The following is a 26746-nucleotide window of genomic DNA, read 5'->3' on the forward strand; positions in this document are numbered from 1 at the left end:
CTACGCTCAGACTTGTTTGATCAGAAGCATAAAGTATTTGTGGGAATAGGTTCGTTTTCAGATGAAGTGGATTTCCATATTAAAACAATTTTGAGCAGTTTAGAACAGTGGAGACTGCGGGCTTCCCCCCACACCCGGCACCTCTGGCTGACGCCCCACGTTAGCGTGGCACATTTGTCACAACCCATACGTGAGATTTCAGGGATTTCCTCGTTTTCCTGCCACAGACGGTGTCTGGGGCAGCACGTGATGTTTCGGTGTCCTGCCTCCTCCCTCCTCTGGCCACCACGGGGTTTTCTAGGACATCCTGTGATAGAGACTTGACTGGGGTCGTGGGTCTGGGGAGGGAAACCCCAGGGGCGAATGCCGTTCCGGCGACGTCCTGTCAGGGATGGGGCTTCAGGGATACGGGACGGTCATCGATCTTGACCCCTGCAAGGCTAAGGTCACACGTGACTGATTTCCCCAGCAGGCGGGCTGCAAAATGTCTACCCGGCCAACGGTTTGTGCGTGGGAAGCCACGTGCAGGTGTCTGTGGCCGCGCTGGCTAGCGTGCCCTCAGTAAGTGGGCGCACACAGCACCGCTGCCCCACTGGGGCCGCCCAGAGCCTGGCCAGCTTGCCTGCACGCTGCCTCCTGGGGGAGGCCAGCGTGGAAGGGATGCGCACAATGTGGCCGCAGTCATGTGACGGCGCGGGAAGGGCACGCCCGTGCCACCGCACACAGATGAACGTGCTCCATGGCATGAAGAGTGCGTGGTCCCCGGGAGTGTGTGGCTGCGTGGACGGCCGCGCTAGCCCTCCGTCATGTCATGGCGCACAGCCTTTACCGCTGACAGCTGACGTCACCCTGAAACAGCAGTGACCCAGACCTCACCCCTCTCCTAGACGGCACTCCCTGCCAGTTCCGTCCGACCCGCTGGTGTCCCTTTGGCGGGGGTGGTTAGAGCACCGTGCACAGGGCCTAACCTCTCTCCACCTGGCCTCTGGAGGAGGGGTCTGCACTGGGACGCGGTCCCCGCTCCACCTCGCCCGGCGCCCCCACACGTAAGGTCCTAGACTGTGCCTGCAGGGCCGGCGCGGGCGGAAATCTGTTCTTTGTAAACTGAGGAATGCAGGACCCACGAAGGTAACACTCGGAATCACGGTTTTCCTGATGAGGTCGGAAAGGCAGAATGTGAGGGAGTCTGTCAGTGGCTGTATGAATACTCAGAGCGTCGGGACGGGTCTGGGATGGGACAGTGACGTAATTGAGGCGCGGAAGCTGGGACACAGGCACGGGCCAGGGCTGTGGCTGTGTGGTCACGTTGCAGGGCCCCTGGGGGTGCAGGCGTGGACCCCTTGCTTCTCCATCACCATCGATCCAGGGGCTATGGGCACCGTTCACAACACATTGTGAGGAGTCCCAGGTTAAGCAGGAATTCAGAGGAGAGGCTGAGAATACTCTCAGTGGGAGAATGTGTGGGACCTTCTGGGTGGGAGATGGTCAGAAGCGAGGGTGAAGGCTCACCAAGGTCGTGGCTGGGAATGGGGGTCAGGGAGAGCGTGGCGGGGTACGTTGCCCACATTGGAGGTCTATGCTCACCCTTGAGGATTGCTTCCATCCGGAAAGTTGATTTATTTCTAACTGCTGCCTGGTTGTTCAATGGACCGTCTCATGTCCGGTGCCGCTCAGAGCTGATGTGTGAATAGCCATGTAGGTGTCCCTGCGGCATCCACTCGGAGCCGAGCTCTGGGCAAGAGAGCCGCCCGCGGAACCCAGGCCAGAGGCTCTGTGTTGTGTGAGGACAGGCAGGTCAGGTTCAGAGCCTCAGGTCCCTGTGAGGTGTGTTAGCGTTGGATGACTTTTCCTAACTCCAGCTGCTGTAACAAATCCCAGGATTTTAATGGCTGACCTCAAACTCCTGTGGAATTCTTGGCCAGCAGGTGGCCTTAGGCATGCCTGTGGGACCAGGTGCTGGTGGCCCAGGGTCCACCTTCCACCTTCGTGGTGGGCTCTGCACTCAGGCAGCGTGGGGAGGGACGGGCTGGAGCCAGCACCTCACCCATCACGGCATCACCACTTGACTGATGAAACCAACCAGTCTCACAGCCACGCCCGGCACACACCGGCACATGCCTGATTTTGTGGAAGAAGCTGGGACCGCAGTCCAGCTGTGCAGGAAGGAGCGAGACCAGGCTTGGGACTGGCCCATCACCAGGTCGCGGGAGGATCTGAGGGCTCTGTGGATGGTTCCACAGAATCCGAAGACCACGAAGGCTCTGCGTGTTTCTCTGTGGCGGTCCATGGGGCTGGGTGAGGAGACAAGGTTCGTTTCCTTTCTGAGGAGTCCATGTTTGTGTGCCAGAGATCACCCGGCTGCGTCCTGTGCCAGCGCCGTGGACCTCCTCTTGGTCCTGTGAGGCCGCCGTCCCTTTCTCAGGAAGGGGAGAACCGAGCTCTTGGTGACGAATCAGAAGTAGGACCGTGAGTTTTCATGGCTACCACTCGTGGTCCACAATTGCTTTTCCTTTCCTGTGTCTCTCTCCTGTTTCTCGCCTTCTGCTTCTCTCATTTGTGGACATTTTAAACACGCTTACATGTAGCTCCTGTTGATAGGCACGTTCCTCTTCGCCACTTGTGTTCTTTCCCTGGTTCTCACCACTGAGAATTTTATAATGATCCGTTCGTGTTTGTGTCACTTTCCCTTCAAAAACACAGGTAATTAGAATTGGACACTGGAGATAAGAAAGGTCCCGCTATGGAGAGATGTGGACGGTGGTGTTCATGTCACAACAAGTTGTCCGGGCTTGAGTACAACTGTGTTCTTGAGGTTTTTTGAATTTACTTCTTCACATAATGCCTTCAGAAGCATGTTTTTCAATATTTTATTTATTTTAGAGAGAGTGAACAGGGGGAGGGGCAGAGGGAGAGGAGAGAGAATCCGCTGAGCAGTGGGGAGACTGACGCAGGGCTTGATCCTAGGACCCTCAGATCATGACCTGAGCTGAAATCAAGAGGCAGAGGCTCAACCGACTGAGCCACCCAGGTGCCCCAGAAGTGTATATTTAAATGTGCGTGTGTGGTTCTGCCACGGGCTTGGTGAGCTGGGTCCTAACCCGGCTGGCCTCCCACTCTCGCTGTTGGGGTGTAGAGCGCATGTGGAAAGTGCATGGGGCACGTGCATGGAGCGTGCGTGGGGCGCGTGCGTGGGGCGCGCATGGAGCGTGCATGGGGCACGTGCATGGAGCTTGTGTGGGGAATGCGTGGAGCGTACGTGGGGAGTGTGTGGAGCGCAAGTGGGGCGCCTGCATGGAGCGTGCGTGGGGTGCGCATTGTGCGTGCATGGGGCACGTGCATGGAGCGTGCGTGGGGCGCGTGTGCAGCAGCCAATCAGGTTTCGAGAGTGTTTCTCTTCCGTGTCTCAGTGCACCACGTTCCCCCAGGGCTCTGTGGTTTATACAGTAATTATTAGAGGACTGGGTTAATGAGCTATTCCAAAGTGTAAATTAAAATTCTCAGTTTTCTCCCCTTTCCTCCTGAAGTTACTGGCTTCTACTGCAGCCAAAGTGTCAGCCCTCCTGGTTTTTCTATGACACTGAGTTTGTAATTTGTTTCATTAGAGGGTTTTTAAAAATGGTGACTGCACTTCATTAGCTGTCTTTGCCTATAGAGTGCCAAGAAGTTGATAAATAGGCATGATCCAAAGAGAACCACTTTTTAAAAGGCTTCAGTTTAGCTGCATAAACACAGACGTGCACATACATGCACACAGAGATGTACGTGCACATACATGCACACGTAGACACAGACACATACAAACACATGCAGACATACATGTGTATACACACGTGTGAACAGAGATGCACAGAGGCATACCCAGACACATGCCTACATACATACATGCAGAGACATGCACACAGACCTCCACACAGGCACAGATGCATGCATACAGAGGTAGACACATGCACATATAGACATGCACACACTCACACATACACACAGACATGCACAGATGCATACATATATGCACACACAGACACACATGCCCCCACATGTATACAGTCACGCACACGCAGATACAGACAGAATTGCGTGCATACACACATACTGTTTTTTCTTCCCAGGATTTTAAATGTTTAATTTGAGTAGCAAACTTTATACGAGAGACAGGGGCAGGAAAACAGTTCTGCCGTGGTTTCTTCGAGCCTCACTGAGCCTGTCTACTTTTCGTAAATCTTACACACTCAGTTACGCTCGTTTAGACTAAAATCCTGCATTTGGGGGATACAGAGGGTTAGAGTACTGGCTGGTATTCATCCACGATCGTGTTCCGGCGAGTTGGGACTGAGTGTTTCACGAGTTTGTCCAGATGTGTCTCCTGAGGGGCTGCGTGTGGGAGTGAGCTGGACTGCGCACCGTGGTGGCACCATATTAATGACAGTCCTCACCCAGCTGTGCCCCCCGCACACGAGCGGGCTTAGCTGCCACGCACCCCTGCCCCGTTAACCTCCGTTCCATCTCCTCGGGCCGACACTCGATGCTGTAGATGCCTGTGGTGCTCTGCTGTAGCTCCCTCCCTTTTCTTTGAAAAAGAGAACCGCTCGCCAATCCTTCTTACTCCTTACAGTGGTATTTTGTTGAGGTATAATGGACATACAATATCCTATTAGTTTTGGGTGTATTTGATATTTTTGTACATTATGGAATGATCCTCATGATAGAGTGCATATTTAGTATACTTACGGTTGTCACGATACACAGCAAGAAGGGAAAGCTTGATGCATTTTTTCTGGGCTGGGGCTGTGCTGCGAGAGGTGAGGTTAATAGATCGAGAAGCTGGCGGCCTTACCCCGATTGTGGCCGGCTCGCGTGTGGCCGCGCAGGACAGAGGCAGCCCCATCTCCTCTGCGGCGTGTCCCCAGCTCGTGTGTTTGTGGCTACAGAGTGTTCAAAGGGGTTGGAGCTATTGAGGAGTGTTACTAATCCCTTTTTTGTTTATTGGGTGTTGCCTTTAACAGTTTGGAATTGTAATCGCTCCTCAGAGCCCCCAGTAGCCACGACAGACAAGGGTGCTCTCCGTGTAGCTGGATCCCTTCCTCCTCCGGGGCGGGCCCGCTCCCGAGCGGCGAGCAGGTGCTGCAACAGAGGCTCGGATGCATGTCCTGTGAGTGCCTGGCCTCCTGCGGCAGGAGTAGGACCCCGTTCACCTGCAGGGTCTGCTAAGTCACATCCTCAGATGTTTGAATGAATGAAGGCATTAAACCCAGCACCACTCATTCACACGAGCTCTGAAAGGGGCTCTGAGTGTCAAGAAACAGAAATGTAAAGAGCTTCCCTTGGGGTGCTGTTTGGGATGCTGAGGGTTCGCCATCTAAGGAAAAGGACAATGCAAGCCTAAGGTGTGATGTCTCAGGAATTTTGGTTTGTTTCCTCTTTTTAATATGAAGCTGAAAAGAACCAGGTTAGCTGTCACGTCTTATTACTCAGTCTTTATGTTATGCTTCCTTTAAAAAAAAAAGGGAAGATACACTGAGTTATTTAGTTGCCGAGTAAGATAACACAAAATACCAGGAAAAAGTCTCATTATTCATAATTTAGGTCACTGAGTTTTCAGGGTATTTTCCTCCGAATTGGCATCCTGTGGCTTTAGGATCCTGTTTTTATTCATCTTTTACTGACTTGATTCTCACGTGGATGCTGGCAATGAAATCCTCACAGTTTGGTGCTGAACCACACACTGTATTTTCACCCCAAAACTTCAAAACTTCACCCCATAACAGCAGGTCACAGTGTGTTTGGGAGGGCTCGCCCTCGCCCTTCTGAGTGAAGGGATCAGGAAGCAGCTCTGACCTGGGGTGTGGGAGCAAACACCCTCCTCCTTGTGGTGGCTGTCCTCCTGTGTCTGTTGGAGTGTGGTCTGTATCTTCTGCAGAGCTTTTGAAGAGATTTCTGCCCAGCAGTGATTTGATAATGACTTACATGCATCATGGAGCCTGGGGGATAAATATTCTCTGTTGTTCGCTCTTACTCTGGTCAGGCAGGCACTGGGGGTGGAGGCTGAGGTGTGGGGTCTGCATGCTTCCAGAAGACAAAGGGGGAGGTCTTCCTATGCAATGGTCTCTTCGTTCACAAAGATAAACCGGTTTTATCTGTTACCCAAAAATAGAAAGGAGTTGACTTTCTCAGTTAAGCGTGATCAGGAAACCAGAGTGTAATTCTCAGGTGAAAGAATCACTGTGGGAATGTGCCTTTTGACTTGGCTTTGAAGTCAGAGACGCAGAAGTTTAGGCTGAGTCCCTGGGTCCAGATGGAAAGCCATTATGGGCTGCAGAGTTTATCAGGTGTGTAGAGAGTCTTTATGAAAACCTTAGGGGGAGAACAAGGCAGGAATATTCTTCTTGAAAGGAATTAAAAAGTGTTAGCAGTGCAACCTAATTTTCTGTGAAAGGTCCATCAAAATGTAGGTCCCTTTCCAGTTGAACAGGAAGTTAAGAGCTGGAGAAATACTTGTGAATGTTGTTGAAATTGTTTTCTCTTTCCTTGTGCACAAACCATGGGCTCTGCAGGTGCCCAGCTGGGTGCTGTCTGGGGTAGGCAGGTGGTGCTCTGAGTGGGGGACCCCTCCTGGTTTTCTGCCGGCTTGGAAACCCCATGCCTTATAGCACAGGATGCCACATCTACTCTTCTTGATAGGATTTTGTCTTGTTTTTAAAATTAACATCTAGGGAAGGGAAAACTGACTCTCTTTTTGGTGTCCAGATCTGTGAGTTTTCTTTTGCTTACTGGCAAGCTGCTTATCCACACCATGGAAGGGTCTGTTCAAGCCTTTGCCAGGTTCTTCATGGGGATGCTGTCTGTCCTTTGTTAGAGGTATGGTTTGAAAACACTTTCTCCTAGCTTAGTTTTTATTCTGTTAGGAGTGCCTTTTTCAGAACAAATTTCTAAATTTTAAAAAAGTCCACTCTTTTTTAATGCTTCTATTCTTTGCTAACCCAAACTCATGACGATTTTCCCGTGTTCTCTTGTAAAATTTTAGTTTTGTTTTACATTTAGATCTAATACCCATTTTGAGTTAATTTTTATAGAAGCTGTGAGGGTTAGCTTGAGATTCTTTTTTTTTTTTGCATATAGATGTCCATTTATTCTAGCACCATGATGAAAAGACTCTCCTTTCTCTATTTAATTCATTTTGCACCTTTGTCAAAAAGCAATCAGTCATATTTGTGTCTATTTGTAGGTTTGTTTGCCAATACCACGTTGTTTCGATTATTGTTAACTTTGTGATAAATCTTAAATCAGGTAGTATGAATTCTCCAACTTTATTCTCTATCAATTTTTTGCTATTGTAGTTCTTATGACTTTTCATATAACTTGTAGAATTAGCTTGTGTATATCTAAAAAAAATTCTGCTAGGATTTTAATTTGATCATGTTCAATCGATCCATTAATTTGGAGAGTATTGACATCTTTATTATGCTGAGTTTTCCATTCCGTGGACACGGTGTGTGTCTCAATCTGTATGGATCTTTTTTTATTTCTTTCTTCCCCATTTTGTACTTCTCAGCATACAGATTCTCCATGATCCCACAGATCCCATACACATTTTGCATGTTTTGTTATATTTATAGCTAAATACTTCTTGTTTATGTAGCTACTGTGAATGATATGTAAATGTAAAACGTTTTTAAAATTTTAGTCCCAAATATTTGTTGCTAGTATATAGTAATATGATCTGATTTTGTATGTTGTGACCTTGCTAAAGTCAGTTAATAAATCTAGGAGTTAATTTTGTAGATTCCTTGGGATTTTCTATGTAGGCTTTTGATTTGACTGATTTTTCTTTTTTTCTGTTTTTAATTTCTTTGATTTCTGGCTTTCCTTATTTCTTTGCTTTCACTTGTTTGGGGTTTATTTATATATTTTTTTTTCTATTTTCTTAAGGTCGAAGCTTAGATTAGTGACTTGAGGCCTTTCTTTTCAGATAGAAACCTTTAATGCGGAAAGTGTGCAACTAATCACTATTTTGGCTATATTCCACACATTTTGGTTTTCATTTTTGTTCAGTTGGAAATACTTTTTACTGTCTCTTGAAAGTTCATGGTAGGTTTGTTCAGTTCATCCAAATCTCATTTTAGCTCATTTAGCAATCAAGATTCATGCAGGCTTCGTTCCAAATTTTCCCTCCTAATAATCTCACTTTCTGTGCGGTGACCAGTCGTTAGCAGTGGTGGAGCTTGACATACAGGTGGCTGATGCATGGCATGTGGATGATGGAGAAGTTGTTACCATGGGAGAATTTGGATTCAAGTGCCATGAGGACAAGGGTTTTATGTTTTGTATTCTGCTGTTGCCAGGCCCGGAGAACACTGCCTGGCATGTAGCAGGTGTGGAAGGGAAGTATAATTTCACTTTTGTACTTTTCCACCCTGGCCCTTGGCTTCTCTGAGCTGCTTTGCTTTGCAAGCTAACCTGCAACATGACCCCGTGTGCAAGCCAGCTTTGTAGTTTGATTTAGACTTTGGTTACTGCTTATTTTTTCTTATTTTATATGAAGTGGGTTTTTTTTCTTTCTTTGTGCTCCTCTTTCCTCTAGGATTGGGATATACGGTGCCAACATATGTTACTTTGTAAAGATTAAAAAATTAACTTTAAACACCTGTGTACTCAAATACCCAGCAGAGGTTTCTTGATTCCAACAGCCTCAGTGAATAACATGTATTTTTAATAATTGCCACATATTATGTGCCGGGACTATCCAGATGTATCCAGATGTTTTATTCCCAACAGCTCAGTATTTTTGGCTTTGCTTGCAAATGAGTTTGCACACAGGAAGCCTCAGCATGTTTGCTGCAGGAACTCCTGCAGCTCATTGGTCTCACAAAGAGAAATAATGACTGTATAAAATTACCTGAAATAACTAGCCTATCACACGTCTACACGTCTTCCAGTATATCTGCCCTCCTTTCTCCTCCCCATCCCCCAGATCCTTCAAATTAACAGCAGTTGTTTTTAGAACTGAGCCATTATTTTAGAAAGTAGGATTAAAATAAATAAATGTTTGTATGTATGTATGTGTGTATATGTATATATGTATGTGTATACATGTATGTATATGTATTTATAATTTGAAAATAAAATGATTTAAAAATCTTTGCACATTCTGTATCTTGACACCAACAAGAGGGAGGTCATATTCAGCCATTCTCACTCTTTCTAACACAAACTCCATCTCTAGTTTTGTTTCCCATTACTTGGCCAGATGGGGCAATTTAAGAATGTCATTGAAATCATTAACTTAGTCACTACTTTGTTTTCACTTTTTGTTTGTTGTTTAAAGATTTATTTATTTTGGGGAGAGAGAGAGAGCACATGCACACGCACAGCGGGGAGGGGCAGAGGGAGAGGATCTCAGGCCGACTCCAAGCTGAGCAGGGAGCCCAACACAGGGCTTGATCTTACGACCTGAGATCATGACCTGAGCTGAAACCAAGAGTTGGATGCTTAACCAGCCAAGCCACCCAGATGCCCCTATTTTGACCTTTAAAAAAGTTTCAAAGTGAAAATAGAACTGTTATTTACCTAATCTTTCATTGAGCAAACATTTAGTGGTGGGGCTGTTTTCTTTACTACCCTCTACCGATTGCCTGGCCCATCGTAGGTGTTAATAAATATTTGCTGGATGAAGGAATGAATGGGAATAAAACTCCGGACCCTTTACATGGTGTTCCGAAGTTCTGAGGTCGAGACTGGGTGCAGGTGAGAGCCACAGGTGGGGCGGGTGGGGGATCCTTGCTGAGTAGTAGCATGGCTCCGGTCAGATTCTGGGTCTCCTGAAGGTCAAGGTGACTCTGTGCTGTGTTGTACCTCATCCAAATGTGGAGGGCAGTGTGGCTCCTCGCTTCAAGGAGGAGGAGCAGCGGGCTTGCATCACCATGCCTGACCATCTGGAGAAGTGGCCGGGCACGTGGCCGGTTTGCTTTGCTCAGAGTTGCCTGCAGAGATGCACTTTGCCATCTCCTGAGGCTCAGAGGCACCAAGCATTTCCCTCCAGCTGATGTATCTCATGTTACGACCAAGAACCATTTCTTGGATGCAACAGTTTGTATGTCTTCCCTCATTCCCTGACCTTAGTGAGACAAGACGTGGCCACGGGCCCAAAAGAGTGGTAGCAACGAGACCACGTTGCCACAGACAGAAGGGTCCCAGGTCCACCTGCTTCCACTCCCTGAGCAGGTGGGTGCGTGCACGGACGTCACAGTCTCTTTCTGCATGAAGAAGAGCTCAGCACAGAGCCGGCTAACACGCCTTCAGCAGCCGGGCCAGAGGGAGAGTGCCTTCCAGGGTGCTCCCTATACCTTATAAAGCCATCAGCTTAGAGGGATGTTAGGAAGGTTCCTGACAGCCGTGAAATTCCAAACATGGGAATGATTGCTTTGTTATACAAAGCATTCGTTCCAGCTTCAAAAGAAGAAATAGTCCTGACACCAGGAATGGAAAGCATCCTGCTAGGCTGGTCGGTTTACCCTGAATGATCCCAGCGTGGAGGTAGCTCGTGGCATGCGGTCCACTCTGGGGCACGTCCGGTCACCTGGAGATCCCATGGCTGTCCGCGCTTTCCCATCTCGGTCAGGCATCACAGGGCGGGTGGCTCTGCACAGATCCCTGGGGGGCCCGAGTTTCTGGAGTGAGGCCAGGTTGGACAGATGGGGGCCCTGCAGTGTCCACTTCAGTCTGGCATTTGCTTGACCTTCCCTTTTCTAGGACTTGGGGTTTGCTTGGAAGTCTGGGCTATGGTATGAGTAAGAGGATGCTTCCTTTGGGGAAGAGGAGAAGAGTGATCTCCGTGTTACTCAGCTGTGTATTGGTGGTTTTGCTTTACTTGGGTTTTCACTTTAAATTTAAGACTTGTCTGCAAATCTTTTCTCTTTGTAACAGAACACATGACTTTAATTTCTCCTGCTGAATTTTAAGTCTTAAAGTGCTTCTTTAAGGATAATAATTTAAATACTCTTGATAAAATGGAAAGTATTTCAAAAGATCACTTTTATTTTCTCCTCACTGAGGAGAGATGATTTCTGCACTTTTCTGTCCTGTGTCCTTACTCCTGAAATGAAAGGGTGTTAGGTGGACAGGTGTCTCGAGCTAAGAAGCATGGAAATACACCATTTGGGTTGTACATGGTGAATACTCAAGCACGGGGTCCTGTGGTTGGTGTCCCTGGACTAACATGGTCTTTCGCTTCTACAGTGAGCGAGCATTCACCAACCTGCTGTCAGCTGTGGGACAGTCCTTGGGGCACCACAGATGTTAAATAAACTCTTGCTCAGACACGTGGCAGGGAGGATGGCTCCTCTCACAGACAGCCTTGTGCCTCAGATTTATAGTTTTACCCTGAAGGCTGTGTGCTCGTTGCAGATCCAGGGTGAGGAGGAGAAGGGGGCGCCCATCAATCCTTCAGCCTGAACTGATGGAAGATGATGGAGAAGCTGTGTTGTCATGGTGACATCGTGGCGTTGAATGTAGGTCAGCCTGGGGTGGAGCCCCGGGAGTGGTCCAGGAGGGCAAGTTGTGTGTAAAGCCAGCCCCTTGGATCCATCCTGTGTGTCCCTTCACCCTTTTTCCTTTTGCCCATCCGTCTTTCTTCCATGTATCAATCATCGATCTACTCTTTCTCAACCTACCTGCACAGAAATCATCACTGGATGCTTCAGAACCAGGGCCAAATGGAAGAGCCCCCAGCTAGAAAGTCTGCTTATATAAATTTGCAGAGAGAGGTCGTTACCGCTAATCCATGGGACTGCTGTCTACCAGATGCTCAAGTAGTTGCAGAGTTACAGATAACGGACTTTCTCCACAGAGGAGAAAAGTAGCAAGGGCATTTTCAGCCCTGATGCTTGGGATGCCCAAATGACCCTGGCCCCTTGCCACAGGCACTGGATCCTCTTGGGGAGCACGCGCACCAGCTGTGTCCCAGACACGTTAATAATGGGGTCATGGAGGGTCCTCTCCAGTGACCCTCTGTTTGTCCTGCGGATGCACACAGACTGCGTCCAGCTGGTTACTGGAGTTGCTGTGACATCCATGCACAGTGCAGCTTGTGAACCAGCGGGACTGGGGCTCGGCTCTGCAGGACGCTGGCCCGTGAAGGCTTCATGCCCTGGGTTTGAGGATAAGCCGCTCGAATATGTGACAGAGACCGTAAGCAGCCATCCAGGCCACGTGAGGAAAGCCCAGCCACGGCTGGAGCCAAGGCTGGGAGGGCTCTGACGCGGGGGGCGTGTCCTGGGCAGGTGGCGGGGTCACCGACCACATCCACACCTGCGGGGTGCAAGGTTCCAGGTGTGGCTTCGATGGGAAGTCGTTTGAGATTTGGTCAGAGTGTGTTTTCTTCGTAGATCTGGGGCCCTGGGCGAGAAACATGAGCACGATAGGTGTCTGTTTCTTACCTGTGAAACCTGTTGTTACAAGGACTAAAGGTATTCAGGGTCGTGGGACAGTGGCTGGGAAGCTTGTGTGGGCACTGCGGTCCGGGTTGTGGTGCACACGAAGGAGCACAGCTACGTGCCCGGCAAGCCTCCTTTGCAAAAACAGTCCGCAAGCTGCATTTGTAGTTGGCAACCCCTGATTTAGACGAAGTTACCGAATAAAAAGTGTCTGTCTTTCCACACTTAAGGGTTTTAAGAGCTGTTAGCAACCTGGGGTCTCTGAGAGTGGTATCTGGAAATCCCCTGTGAGCCGGTTGCTTCTGAGCATGGTTTCATAGTGGGGCCAACATGACTCGCCCGCTCGGAAGCAGGGACTCCTCCCGCTGCCAAGCCCTTTCTGTGCAGGGCTGGGGACTTGCGCAGGGCCGGGAACTGTGTGGATGTGCCTTTGCGGGACTGACACTGACCTCTTCCAATTCCATGGACAGTCCTGGTTTCACCAGGAAAAGGCTTGTTTTCCTGAGGCCTAAGGTCTTAATAATTGGAGCTTCCCGAAGTAAGACAGTAAAAACTGATATTCCTTTGAAGTTGTCCTATGCCGAAAATTAAGTGAGGACCTCCTCCCCCTATACTTACATGTTCTTCTGGGACTTTTTAAAAGATTTTATTTGAGAGGAGAGAGCAAGAGAGCGCATAGAGGGACAGTGAGAGGAAGAAGCAGGCTCCCCCCTGATAGGGGAGCCCGACTCGAGGCTCGATCCCAGGACCCCGGGATCATGACCTGAACTGAAGGCAGATGCGTCACCAACTGAGCCACCCAGGTGCTCCTGCAAATGTATTTCTATTCCTTATTTATTCATTCATTCAAAGTAATCTCTACGCCCAACGTGGGGCTCGAACTCTAAGAGTCGCATAATCTATTGACTGAGCCAGCCAGGTGCCCCATCTGAGACATTTTTAAAACATGAGCTGAATTTTGGGTGCAGCGCAAACCGTGAAAGGTGCTGGTTTACTCAGGCTGGGATTGGGCCTGGAATTGTGCAGAGCCACTGGGAGGCCGGGGGATGGCCAGGGAAGGGGGCCGCTCAGGACCACTGTGGCCCCATGGTCCGCCCTCACCTGTGTGCCCCTCTGCCCGTCCCTGATGTCCTGGCCTCTCCCTTGCAGGGAGCAGACGGGCTCTGAATTGGGGAAATACGCTGTGGAGGATGAAGAAGCAGGAAATGAACTGATTCCTCACCGGCACTGTGCTCAGAGAGCTGTGGGGGGAGCATGGGGAGTGAGGGACAGGGAGCCCACAGGGAACTGCTTCTCAGGGTCCGCGGGGCTGGGAGAAGCCTCTGGTGTCTACTGCCGTGTCCTCTAAGGGCAGAACGTTCCTCTCTGACTGTGAGCAGGACTGGGAGCTTCGCTGTCCCCTGTGCTCAGGCAGGCTGATGTGAAGCAGCCTGGGGGACCTGTCCGCCTCTGACCCCCGTGTGGTCCCCGCTAGCCACAGCACTTCCCTATCCCGGTGGTGGTTCTTCTGCAGATTGGTTTTATGCTGTTTCCTCGAAGATGTTTTCTTGTCTTTAACGTGACAAGAGGTGTACTGGTCGTGGCCAGGAATCAGAAGGTGTGACCCGTGACCAACACTTCTCAGCCAGTGACCTAAGTCAAAAACTTAGTCCTTTTTCCTGAAATTGCAAACACGCTCCAGAGTGTGTGTGCACATGGGGTTTTTGGTTATTGAGATTTTAGGCATCCTTTTAAAATGGGGAGTTTGAGAGGCGCCTGGGTGGCTCAGTCGGTTAAGCATCTGCCTTCGGCTCAGGTCATGATCCCAGGGTCCTGGGATCGAGCCCCATGTCAGGCTCTGTGCTCAGCGGGGAATCTGCTTCTCTCTCTGACCCTCCCTCTTGTTCGTGCTCTCTCTCTCTCTTGCTCTATCTCAAATAAATAAATAAAATCTTTAAAAATAAATAAATAAAATGGGGGATTGGATGGAGCACGTCCCAAAGCAGCCGAGCAGCCTCGATGCTGAGGGTGGGTGTGGGCCCAGCCGTAGTGCGTGTTCACCGGAGGGCCATGCGGTGAGTGTTGCTCATCCACGGTGGCCCGCGGACATGCTGATAGCGTCAGGCTGCTTGCCGGTTGATAGCAGACAACGTTTTCCACAGACTTCTGTTGTTTAAAACAAGGTGTGCGTTTCATGGGGTGCACACGACTCACAGTGGGAGCTGTGAGTTTGTCGGGTCAGTCAGCATACACTCAGGGTGCTTTATGGTTTGCTCAAATTTAGTGAGCATATGTCATCAGAAAAAGCAAATTCACCAATCTGTATTTTTATTAAAACTTGACTGTTTAGCTCTTCTGGGAATGATGATTTGATCAGAATATTGGGGGAAAAAATGCTACAAAATACAAAATTTAAGTGTATTAGCACTTAAAATTAGAAAAGGCTGTTGTGTGTTCCACGGGTTGCTTTGTCCTAGGTACTGAGCACTTGGGGAAAACGTCAGCGTGTATACCCCTTGCTTTTCTGCATGTGAACCTCTGGCTTTAACATTTCAATTTTTGCTTTAAGGATGAGCACCTTGCTCACATACTTTAGATTTCTGTAGTTCCCACATTCTCCTGCTTTATTTCATGTTTCATTTGGTCTGAGTCACTTATTTTCATAAACACCCGAGCAGTTTGGTGTCCTTGGGACTGCCCAGCCGGGTTGGTCCGTGGAGGAAGATGCTGATCAGCACGATTTGGGTGGCTGTCCCCAGCATCGATGCCTGCAGTGTCTCTTTGGCTAAGCTAGTGAGAGCCATGCAGACTGGAAGGCTTTCTGCTTGGCTGGTGTGAACAAGATCACAGACTAATTCTGGGTCCTGTGGGAGCCGAGACCTCGCAGGGAGGGGCTGGGACAAGCAGGAGACTACCAAGGATTTTTATGTAACTTAAATGACTATTTGAGGGCAGGGGAGGGCCAAGGTGAATGACAAGGTCCTTTATTCTTTAAATTATAATTAAAAGGCAAACAGAAGACACAAAAGATGTAACTTGCGGTGTCTTAGAATCTGAAGAGCGACCCACTCGTCACTGAGGCCATTCTGAATGTCTCTTTCCTTCTCTTCCAGGTGACATCACCCAAAAAGGGTATGAAAAGAAGAGGTCAAAACTCATCGGAGCCTACCTGCCCCAGCCTCCGAGTACGTACCCTCCATGAGTACATAAAGCATCTGATTTTAAGAGTTCAGTGTAACATGCAAGAGAAACCGCTGAGTGCAAACCCTTTCTCATGCCCAATCTGCACAAAGGTCACACTTCTGATGTGGCACTGGCCACACAGGACTCCTCTGTGATTGCACATGTTTTGTGGACGCAGGAGGCACATGGGCTCTTCTGTAAATGTGCCTAATTTAATAGGTCTTTCATCTACAGAAGGCAAGAATACATCGATTACTCTAAAATGCTTATTATAAACAAATATGAAAGCACTTACGATGTAAACATGACTTTTGGTTTAGTGAATTAAAAATTATTGCCATTGACTCTAGTTTAAATTAACCCAAGGTTTTTGTTGCTGTCATGAGGGGGCAGATCTAGAATCTAGAGTACCCCGCATGGGGCTATGACTTGGTAAAGGTTGGTTGTGTTCTGAAATGTGATCATAAAATGCGGTGGATTCTTCCCTGAAGTACAAAGTCTGTTTCATTCAAGTGTTTCCTGGGTGCAGGTTTGTAGAATCTCTGTGCACTTGACCTGCGTTCTGCACATTTCAGGAGAAAACATGCTCCCAGGCTGGAGTTGTGGCCCTTTAGTTCTGATTGAAGCATAGTTCAATTGGAGGTGACCCTGAGAATCTGCTAGGTTTTAGGAATGGCTTAAATCTGACCCAAGTCCTCAACGAAAAAGGAAAGCAACCTGAATTTTGCAGGTGCTTCCTGAACTCTATAGTTTTCACTGTTGAAACGATTTGTTTCAAGCCCAGCTCAGGAGCTTCTGGTAGAGAGGTTTACGTCTGCAGGTGCGCATGGCACACAGATCCACTCTGTCCCTCTGCCCTCCTGTGACACCCCCAGCTAGTGTTCCATTAGCACGGTGAGGGGTGGTTCGCACGGCTCACAATCCAGGGAACTGAATTTGTGTGTGGAGTTTCTGTTGTGCTTGTAGTTTTGTTTTGATTTTGTGTATTTTTCTTTCTTTGCTTGATATTTGAGAAAGTTAACGTGAAGGTGGACCTGTTGTGTTGGCCTGACTTAGCCGATGAGCTGGATTTCCCTGTTGTCTGGCTTCTGGAAGGAAGAAGCTCTGTTCTATTCAGTGAATTGAAAGTGAGTCCGATTTTTGGCTGGCGGACACCCACGTGTGGAAGGCTTTTAGAGCAGATGTGGGCAGATGACCAGACGGTCTTCCAGCAGGACTGCCAGGCTGACGGCCGACTCCGTGGCGGGTCCGTGTGATTCCTTCCTGCAGGGACTGCCCCCATGTCTTGGAGGAGGGCTGCCGGGGCGGACTGTAGGCTCCTGACATTGTGGGCTTTTAGTTTCTGGGACAGACCAAACAGAAGTGAAACGGAAGCAGGTCTGTGCGTTCCCAGGAGATGCTGTTGAGCCGCGGAGGATGCGGCTGGCCGTGCTGGCTGGGCGTTGAGGGTGGCCCCGTGTCGCGTGGTCCTTTGGTGTTCTTTGTGCTGTTCTGCATGGGGGCGGCAGCTCTGCTCAGTGCTGTAACAAATTTTTTTAAAAAACCAAAAGTTTGCATTAATTAGTTTTTCTCAACTTGTTACAGCAGCGAACGGAGCTGCCGTGGTCCGGTGTAGACTGCAGCACAGTGAAGGAGCCCCGGGAAGAGCGCTGCACTCCGGCAACATCGGGGTGTGTGACATCCGAGAAGCCGCGGTCAGAGAGCGGGCGGCCAGCACCGCGGGGAACCGGCCGCTGTTTTACTTTCGCTTCGGTGAGCGCACTCCACTGAGAGAGACCCCCCGCAGGGCCGGAGGCCGACCTCCCACCTGCCGTGCCGTGAACTCCCCGTGTGGGCGACGCTGGCGGGTTTTCTCACACAGCCGCGTGCGGGTGCAGGCGGGGTTCCAGGCAAGCCCCATCCTCCTGACGGGCTCCCGCCACTCACCGGGGGCCACGTGTCCCAGTCCCCACACCCCGACTGTCCCGCGGCCTCGGGCCCAGTTCGCAGTCTTTTCTCTGAAGATGTAATACTGTGTTGTACAACCCTATTTTCACAGTTGGGGCACCAGTTAGGAACACTTGAGAAAGAAGATTGCATGACAAACCCTAAAATTCTTGTTGCAATGGTTGGTCTTCCGCTACTGTGGGGGTCTGGTCTCCTCGAGGGAGTATCGGGCCGCCGTGGCCCTGAGCTCTGCTAGAGAGCGAGGTCCACACGGCAGCATGATCCTGTTTCCAAAGGGAAGTAGAAAAATCGAGCCAGTGATTGTACAGTGTATTCCCATTCGGAGACCACGGTTGCTTTCGTGGGCAATCTTTTGAATATAAGAAGCTCAAAGAATGAGTTCAATTCATCTTTTAGTACAAGAAAATGAGCATTGGTACGCTTTAGGTCTATCTTTAGGGATTTATCCCAAATAAAGGCCATTATTTGAAAATCATGAAGAAATGAAAAGAGATGTTTAATGTTGCCTTGGCCTTAGGGTCTCAGACGAGGCCTCTGCTGGGGCTCCAGTCCCTCTTCTCTGGGCCCCTGACGGGGAGGGGCAGGTGGGTGAGGGGCCAGTGGAGTCAGACGTGAGCCGCGGGGTCCGCTTCACAGTTCACAGGAGCCTCCCGCACCTGACTGAGACGTGAGGAGGAGGCAGCCTGCTTGGAGATACAGCTCTGGGGGCCTTGTGTCCCGTTCCCCACCCCCCGGGCCCCCCAGGAAGGGAAGGCGGGTTCCCCATGGTTCTAGACTAAGGAGAGCAGATTCCAGCCAGTTTTGCAGTTTTCACTGCTAGTCATTATTTCTGAGAAATCGTGTGAACGGTCGTTCATTCTGTAGAACTCTGGGGAAGTAGCACGAGAGCAGAGGGTTCTGAGTCCGAGCTTGCTTTCTTGACGTGCCCAGTCTGAGAAGTGACGCTTTGGGGCTAGGATCTCAGGAGAAGCGTCTGGTGTGTAGTCAGTCACCTTATCCTGCTGAGCACGTTCCTCTAAGGGCGTTTGTGTTTTGTGAACCTTTTTTTTTTTTTTAACATTATTTTTATTTGTCAGAGAAAATATTAACACTTCTAGAAAGTATTCTAAAAACATTTCTAAGATGTCGTTTGGGACACACAGTTCTGAATTAGAGTGGCTTGTATGGGCATTTGTGAGCACTCGGGTCGGAGTCCCGGGCGTTAGTCCATCCCAGGGAACGTGCTGCGGAAGCAATCTGTCTCCTGGTTTTCCTCTTTGGACACCTGGTGGTACCAGGTGCCCCAGAAGATACGTTGTCTTTGGGGAGCGCAATGTTGAGTGCTTCCCTAAATCTAGAGGAGAAAAACTGTGCCAGGAGCTAGAAAGGAAAGAAGGAGTCAGGAAAATACACTAAAAATCATTTTCAAGGAGAAAATATTACTTAAGACTGACCCATTGGGTCCTGGTCCTAGTGTCACTTTCATTAATCCCCAAACCTGATAAAACTTTAAAAACAGAACACAAACCCACTTGCTGCCAGTCTCTGTGGGCACATCTGAGCACCAGAGCTGGCTTCGACAACCAAGTCCCTGCTGCTTCTGGGACAAGGTCATGCCGTCAAATTCCACTGTTACTGAAATAGAGTTCCCAGGACCAGAGTCCCTGTTTCTCACAGCATGTATGTCAGGAGATTGACTTTCCCCGTGACTCTGTGCATGTTTCTCCGTGGAGGGTGGTTTCTGTAGTGCCGGTCCCATGTGTGCCCATCTTGCTTTTCTGTCAACGGCCAGGTGGCATTGTGTTCAAGGATTTCCCATGACTGTATAGTTACAGTAATCTTGGTGGATTCCACTCATGAGACCAGAGGGCAAGTCTGTCTGCTCTCTTCCTGCTCCCCGGGAATTGGCCATGGGATGTGCGTGAACAGCCTCCTCGGTGGAGGGACCTCTTGGTGAGGGTGAATTGACCGCGTTTGCTCCTGCTGAAGGACACCGAGGGCCCTGCGCAGAGCGTAGCCGAGTCTGCATCAGAAGGTTTTGCACACAGAAGCCCTGGCCCCTCTTCAGCTCCGTGGGCCTTCCTGCTGCTGGACGGTCCCGTGCTCTGTTTCCAAGGGTGGCCTCCTGCACCTGCTTGCCCTCTCTGCACCAGCGCATTGTTCGAGGCCCAGCTCCCATGTCACCTCTGCAAGGATCCCTGGGGTTAGGACAGGCCCTCTGGCCCCGCTCCTCACAACATCCCACTTCTCCCTGAGGAGGTAGGCGCTTTCAGATATTTGCGGAAGGATGAACCAGTAACCGTCTGCACGTTACAGACCGGCTGCTGGGCTGTGGATGCCCTGTCAAATACCTGCTGGTGGCAGGTAGGGCCCTGCCCTGCGTCCTCCTGGCCACAGCGCCCACGTGGACACCAGGCCAGTGTGTCCAGCAGGTGCTGGTGCTCACAGGCTCTGGTGGAGCAGGGAGCACTCAGAGCCGGCCCCGCCGAGGGCTGAGCCAGCGTGTCTGCGTGGTGCTCAGCTCTGTGTGATGCCCCAAGCATCCAGGCAGACGGACCTCTTGGTGCTGGAGGCATCTCCGCTGTGAGCACAGCTTTGTTTTGATTTCCGATCTGGATACTTGTAGATGGTGACACATCGTGCTCCTCACTGTTTCCATATCTGAGAGGTTAAAGGAGAACACGATTTGGGGCCTCTGCACATTCTAGTCAACTGAATTGTATTTTATGATCATTAATCCTGGATTTCAGCTCAGCATCCCCGGTGTTTGGTGCTCTAAGTGCAGACACACTGTCCTGACATCGTTTTTCCTGGGACAGGCCCATACGGAGGCGGCAGCATCTGAAGCCCAGCCACCGAGGCTCCTGCTGGGTCCCCAGGTTTGTGAAGGAGTCTCCTTCAAGGGGCAGAGTTCAGAGCTTGTGAATTGTGCCCTTTCTGGTCTCCCGGATGATGAGGCATGTTCTTGTCTTGTGTTTAAGGATGCAGACTGCAGTCAGGTGCTGTTTGAGACTCAGAGAAGAAAGTGTGTGGGTGCCGTGGCCTCCTGAGCTGCCCCTGGCCAGGTCTCTGCTCCTCCGGTGCCCGTTGCACACCAGCTCCGTGTCTTCATTCTGCAGCAGGAGTTAGGGTCTCCCAGAGTGCAGTCCTGGGCCCGGAAGCAACGTTAGCCCATCCCCGCCAGGGCTTGAGGGACAGGCTCCTTGGGGACCACCCCCACTGAGGGGTCATGCCATGCTGTCTGTTCATGACGGACGGTGTGTCAGGTGCAAGCTTAAACCCGGGAAGAGAAAACAGGTCTTTAAATCAGGTTGCCAGTCTGTGACTTGGCGTGAATCTTTTCCAGATGGACTTGCTGTAGGAGCTGAGCCTTCCTCAGCGAGAGGTGAACTGCCCATGTCCTAGGTGAGCTACCCACAGTCGTGATCTCGGTGCACAGTTTGCTTCTCTCCTTGGCCGAGCTCTTGTTCTATCACACGCAGCTGTGGGTTTGGTCAGATGGATTTCCCGTTATTCTTAGTGGTGTCCTACCTGCCAAGTTCCTGCTTCCCCATACCAGGGGTCACGGGAGCCGAGAAGCCTCCTCCCGTGCAAGCTTCTGCAGCCTGAGCAGAGCCGGGAGTGGGGTCTGAGTGTCCACCTGGGCAGCGAGAAAGATGTCTGCTGTGGAACTGGCTCGTGTGGGCATCTGAAAAACGCAGACATTTGCAGCCCCGCTCCTGACCTCGTGCACTCATTCCCTTCTGAGCTTCTGTTGTTACTCGGTGAGCAAAGAGCGTGCGTTGGGTGCACATCAAGCTCTCTAAAGTTCCAGATCTTCTGCACTTTTCCACAAAATGAGTCTCTAATCAAACTACAGTATATCGACAGGAATATGGTTAGCAAATTCATACTGATTTTCAGCAAGAACTTCGGTTATGAGAGGCAGAAACGAGAATCAGGCTGACGGTTGGGGCAGCTGTGGAGGTGATGGAATTTCTTTCTGTGCTGTGTTCTTGTCTGAGTCCATACAAAGCAAACGTAGTAAGTTTCTCATCTTACGTAACAACGGTACTGCGTATCTTCTGCAAAGGCTTGATTGAACTTATTTTAGAAGTAAGTGCCGCTATGTGAGTTAATTAGGTACTAGAAGAGAAGGGGACAATTCAGAAATCATTTTTGTGCAGACTTGGAAAAGCCCTCCGCAATTTCACCAGGTTCCTGAAGCTGGATCCACGTGTGTAGGAGCCCCGGGGTGGCTGTGAGTTCCTGCTGGGCCCTGGGATCCACGGGCACTGAACGCGAGGGGACAGGACCAGAGAGGCTTGGGTTCCAGCGAGGGCCTGAGGGAACGTCATTCACACGTGACCGTGTCCATGTCTACTCCCCAACGTACACGGAAGCTGAGGTAGCAGCTGAGACATTTGCCCAGTTCCACGCAGACTAAGAATAAGACCAGAATTTGGATCAAGGTCTTCTAGTTTTGAATCCCATATGCATTTTTACTGAAGTCCTCTTCCACAAATCCTTCATGATTTCTTTTGAAACTATGTGGAGAACCACGGTGTTCTCATGTATTTCCCTTGCTATCTGAATTTAGAAGTCTTGATGTTTTCTAGAACATTTGACACCCGGATGAGCCAGGTGGTCTACACGGCAGGTGTCCTGGCCCAAAGCAGACAGCATGTCAGAGCCGCAGAGCCCCTGTGGCCACATTCCTGAGTGAATGTGAGGACTCAATGTGGTTTCCAGTGTCTGGCACTGGAATTGGTGGGTTGCTCAGGGGACAGCACGGTGTTGTTAGGGATTTCCTTTGCGGAGTCCTTTCTTCCTCATGTGTTGGAAGCATTTGGGACGGACTCGCGTGTGGCTGTCTGAGGACAGCCTCACTGGCAGAGGGCTGGGGTCCTGGGCTTGGTTACTGTCTCCCTGCCTGGCCACCTTCCTCTTTCCTCTTGGGCTCCACGGGTTCCTTCCTCTTGAGCCCCTTTGCGGTTCTTGAGGGAAAGAGAAATCTCACTGAAGGCCATGGTTGAACTGACGCCTGGCGGGAGCCTCGCAAGGCCCTGCTCATGCCGTGAAGACCAGCCGTGTTGGTTCAGGAGCCCTCCCCAAGGTCCTCCCGTGGGCCGGGGCAGCGTTGCCCAGGGAGGGGATGAGCAGACAGACGTCCTGGCTCCCGGGTGAGAATCCGAGGAGCACTCGTCCGCCGACCTCGCAGCTGTTAGCTGCCCCGATTTCGTTCCTGGGCAGCAGTCTTGTCCTGGGAAGGTCACCGGGGGACGAGTCGTTTGGCAGCGAGATCACGAGGCCGCTTCTCTTCCAGGGACCAGGTAGACTTGCCCTTGTGACAGTGTTACTGCCCAGCATGCAGAGCCCAGCAGCCCGTGACTTCTGCCCCAAGGACCCAGCCCCCAGCGCACCTGGGAGCACCGGGAGGGGGCGCCCGTCTCAAGGGAAGGGGCAGCTACCGTGAACATTCAGATGCTACTTAGAATGGCAGAGCTGTGTACAGATGGGAAACTGAGGCTCAGGGTAGCTAGGTTCCAGAGCCCGACGTGTCCCTGGTGCCCTGTCCCTCCATTTACGTGGGACCCGAAGCTGAGTCTCTGCCACGTGGTGCTTTGTAAGCATGGGACGGAGAGCCACTCTCCGTCCCCGCCACACATTTGCCTGAGAAGGATTAATCTTTGCGTGCTGGCTTCGTGTGGTTTTGGAGGGCTCCCCCACCTCCCTCGAGACCCCTGGCCTTCCAGTGTCCTCGCTCAGACCTGGTCCCCACATTCTGTTGCCCATATTCCAGTGGTCCCGAGAGCTGGTTTTCAGTCGTGGTGGGCGCCTGGGCCCTTGGTGCCCTGCATCCTGAGTTCTGTGTGTTCTAGTAAAGATGCGTGTGTGCATGCCACCTCACACCCAGCGGGAAGGACGCCTCACTCATTACCTCAGGGTCCCCCTGTGCGGACAGGTGGAAATTCTAATCTGGAGTTGCTGCATATTTGACGGAGGGCTTTTCCTTGTCAGAACATACTTTAAGCTACTTCAGATTTCATTCACAGTGAGGGCAGATAAAAATTAATGACAGAAATGTGCACACCAATATTTTAGCTTTTTAAAATGCCCTGTTGCCAGTGAGCTGTTGAAGATATTCTCCTTTTGTTAGTTAACTCATTTCTCTTAAAACTTGTGTTGTAAGCTGTGTACTTCAGCCTATGAAGGTAAATGTCCAGTGTTTGTGTGCAAAATTAGCTGAGGACAGGCGTGCAGGTCCCTGGTCTGTGTGCTGCGCCTGCGTTTCCCAGAGGTGCACGGCCACAGGGGACCCAGGCGGGGTTAAGGTTAATGGAATTCCGGGAAGTGTACTTGAATTCCCGAGGTCTGTAGCAGGACTGAGAGGGAAAGCTGGACTTAACTGTGTGTATAAATCTGTTAGACCTTGGCAGCTTGAATGTGCACATTTAGCTCCTCTTCTTCCCAGAACCGCACCAAGATGTGTCTGTAAGTGGATGAAGTGTCAATCCACAGGACAGACGGATGGGAGAAACAGTGGCAAGTTTTTGTGGTATCGGGGTCGATGATGGGGATGCAACGTGTAGCAGATGGTACTGCTTTCATGGGCACCAGAGGGAGAGGATGAGGCTTGGCATCTAGGAAGCAGGTGACCCACGTCTTCCCCACTCCCCCAGAGATGTTTGTTCTCTGGAGAAATGGACCTGAGAACCTTGGGATTTGGGGTTCTCTGAATCCGAGCATGTGCCCTGGAGAATAAGAACAGCTCCAGCCCCGAATGATTCACAAGACAGGAGAGCGGAGGTCTCTTCTTCGGGTAAATGCAATAGCTCAGGTAAAACATCTGCTTGCTGGCAGTAGGTCTGGTGATAACCCCACCACAGGAGGAAGACAGACTCGCAGCTCCTTTGGTGGGAGTAAAGAAAAAATTGTGCAAGTTGACAGAGGAGAAAAGAAAACAATAAACAGATTTTTCATGAACAGTATACCATCAGAATGACATTTGACTTCTCACCAATAATTGGCATGAGAAGCCATGAATGCACATAACTTTCAAATAAATCTTTTTACACATTTTCCAAATTTCAAATTTATCTGTAATTTTGCTTAGATGTCTAGGCAAAAGCAAGTTCCAGGAGGAAGGGATGCTCTGTGGTGGTTGTAAAGCAGGTCTGGACCAGCCAGCCTGGATTAGAGCAGGAGGGGATCCACGAGGAGGGTCTTCAGGGAGAAAGAATACCAAACTAAAAGACTGTCCCCAAGTTGTTGGTGATTGCCCATGGGGGAGAAAGTGTTGGAAAGGGTTTCAGTTCTGTTGGGATATTTTCAAGGAATTAGCAAGAGGTCCATTGAAAACCAAGATGATGGAACCAAAAGATGCAAATATTAACCCAGGAATAATAAAAAAGTCTAAGGTAGAAGGGTGTTCATGGCACACTACTGACTCATGATCTAACCGTGGTACAGTGAGGGCCATACTTATGTAAAGAAGTCATGTGTTGTCTAAAACGAGCAATTAAGAGGGATCATAAGCTCATGTTTACAAACACGAATGTAAACACCAATGACCACCACTTGTCATTATGACTTAATAGTACTTGATTTTATAAATTCTGTGCATCTGTTTGATGAAATAGAGTAGTTTTTTTTTAAAGATCATTTGCAGACTATAACTGGACAGGGTTTGGCAGCAGTGAGCTGCTGTGTCATCAAGAAGTTTAACGATGTATGTTGGTGTGCCTACTGGATGAAGCACTTGCAGGAGCTCGCCACGTGACTGTGGCGTGGCTGTCTCCTGCACAATTCTAATGCAGTTAACCGAATGCAGTTAATCTGCAGTTAGTTAACCTATCGTGTCATTAACCACAAACATGCCAGCAGGAGCTGAGGTGCAGCAGGATGCCTGGCTGGCTCAATCAGTGGAGTGTGCAACTGTTGATCTCAGGGTCGTGAGTTTGAGCCTCACGTTGAGCATGGAGCCTACTTAAAAAAAAAAAAAAAAAAAAAAAAAGAATTGAGGTGTAGAAATCACCAGCACAAGAGAAAAATTACACCCCTGATATAAATAACCCTCATGGGGCCATCACAGAAAACCTAAACAGTTTCTGTTAAAATAGCCGTCACTGGTTTACTTTCTCTACCAAGTATTGCTGGTCCTTTTCTGAAGACTCAGCAGTTAATGTTTGATGCCCAGTGCTCCGAATTTCTTTACTTCTGCACCGTAATGATGAAACCTTTCCTGCTGTACTTACTTAGTTTTATGGAGATGGTGCTTCCTGCTGCCCAAGTTCCCAAGGGTAATTGGTATCGTGATCGCCAGATCTAGGTCAGCTTTTGACAAATAGCCGTCAAATTAGTTTTATCTGACCGTTTTATCCTTTCAGGTAATTCGTCATGGCCATATGGAAATAGAAATTTTTCAGTTATTTCGCATCAAGGGGAGTAAGATTCAGAGTTAGAAATTTTGAATGAACAAAGATGAACATTCATGCACAGTCCTGGTTACCTGAATTGTAGCGTTAAGATATCCTATAAGATTTATTGTAAAAGTAACCTTAATGGTAAATGTAATTTTAAATTTCCTCGAGAATGAACATAGCCCTTTCTATATGTTTGTTATATAAAGAAGATCATAACTTGATTCTTTGGGCTCCATTTTTCTTATGACTGTTCTAGATGTGTGTGATATAAGGGAGCCTGTGTGGGGGTCTCTGAAGGGTAGTGTCGGGCGTGAGTCTTCCCCTGCCTGGGACACTTCTCCCTTTCCTGTTCAGTGTCCATGACGTCCCCTGGCCCCCGTCCACACCTTTGCATGCTCTAGCTTGGCTGTGGGCATGCAGTGAGTCAGGGCTTCATTCTACCAAATGATTTTACCAAATGAATGAACTCTGGCTGCCAAGTAAAGCCTTACCTTACTTTGCTGTTTCCCTTAACCCAGGGGTGGATCAAGCATTGCCTCCCGAGCGCCGGGCTCCCGTCACTCCTGCTTCTTCCACTCGCTATCACCGCCGAAGGTCCTCAGGGTCACGAGATGAGCGCTATAGGTCAGGTAAGGCACCAAGTGGTCGTGAGGTCACTGATCCCCCGGTCTGTGATGGTGATGGTGATGGTGAAGTGGACAGGCAGGTGCATGTCTGCAGCAGCTGCGTGGGTGTGAGGCAGGAGTGTGGTACGTTTGAATGTCCTTTGGCTGGTTGTGTGATCATAGGTAATGACATCCTGCCTCCTAAACAAATATGCCCTCAGTG

At 49.8% G+C, this 26746-nt stretch overlaps 1 protein-coding gene across 11 annotated transcripts in view; it reads left to right on the forward strand.

The window, feature by feature from the left end:
• Positions 1 to 26746, forward strand: part of DIP2C (disco interacting protein 2 homolog C) — a 398847-nt gene that overhangs the window by 186819 nt on the left and 185282 nt on the right. For 8 of the 11 annotated variants that reach the window (XR_010411754.1, XR_010411755.1, XM_064592166.1 and 5 more), the window contains exons 2-4: positions 15518 to 15589; positions 17172 to 17339; positions 26437 to 26547. Coding sequence is in view for 9 of the 11 variants with exons in the window: in XM_064592166.1 (XP_064448236.1) it covers positions 15518 to 15589; positions 17172 to 17339; positions 26437 to 26547 (351 nt within the window). In the remaining 2 variants the exon portion in view is untranslated. The remainder of the gene's footprint in view (positions 1 to 15517; positions 15590 to 17171; positions 17340 to 26436; positions 26548 to 26746) is intronic. The other 3 variants (XM_064592170.1, XM_045874519.3, XM_064592167.1) reach the window with 2 other exon arrangements.

This window comes from Mirounga angustirostris, unplaced genomic scaffold, assembly GCF_029215605.1.
Source record: "Mirounga angustirostris isolate CCGP_5_RB_7025 unplaced genomic scaffold, mMirAng1.0.hap1 SCAF_5, whole genome shotgun sequence".
Classification (NCBI taxonomy): domain Eukaryota; kingdom Metazoa; phylum Chordata; class Mammalia; order Carnivora; family Phocidae; genus Mirounga; species Mirounga angustirostris.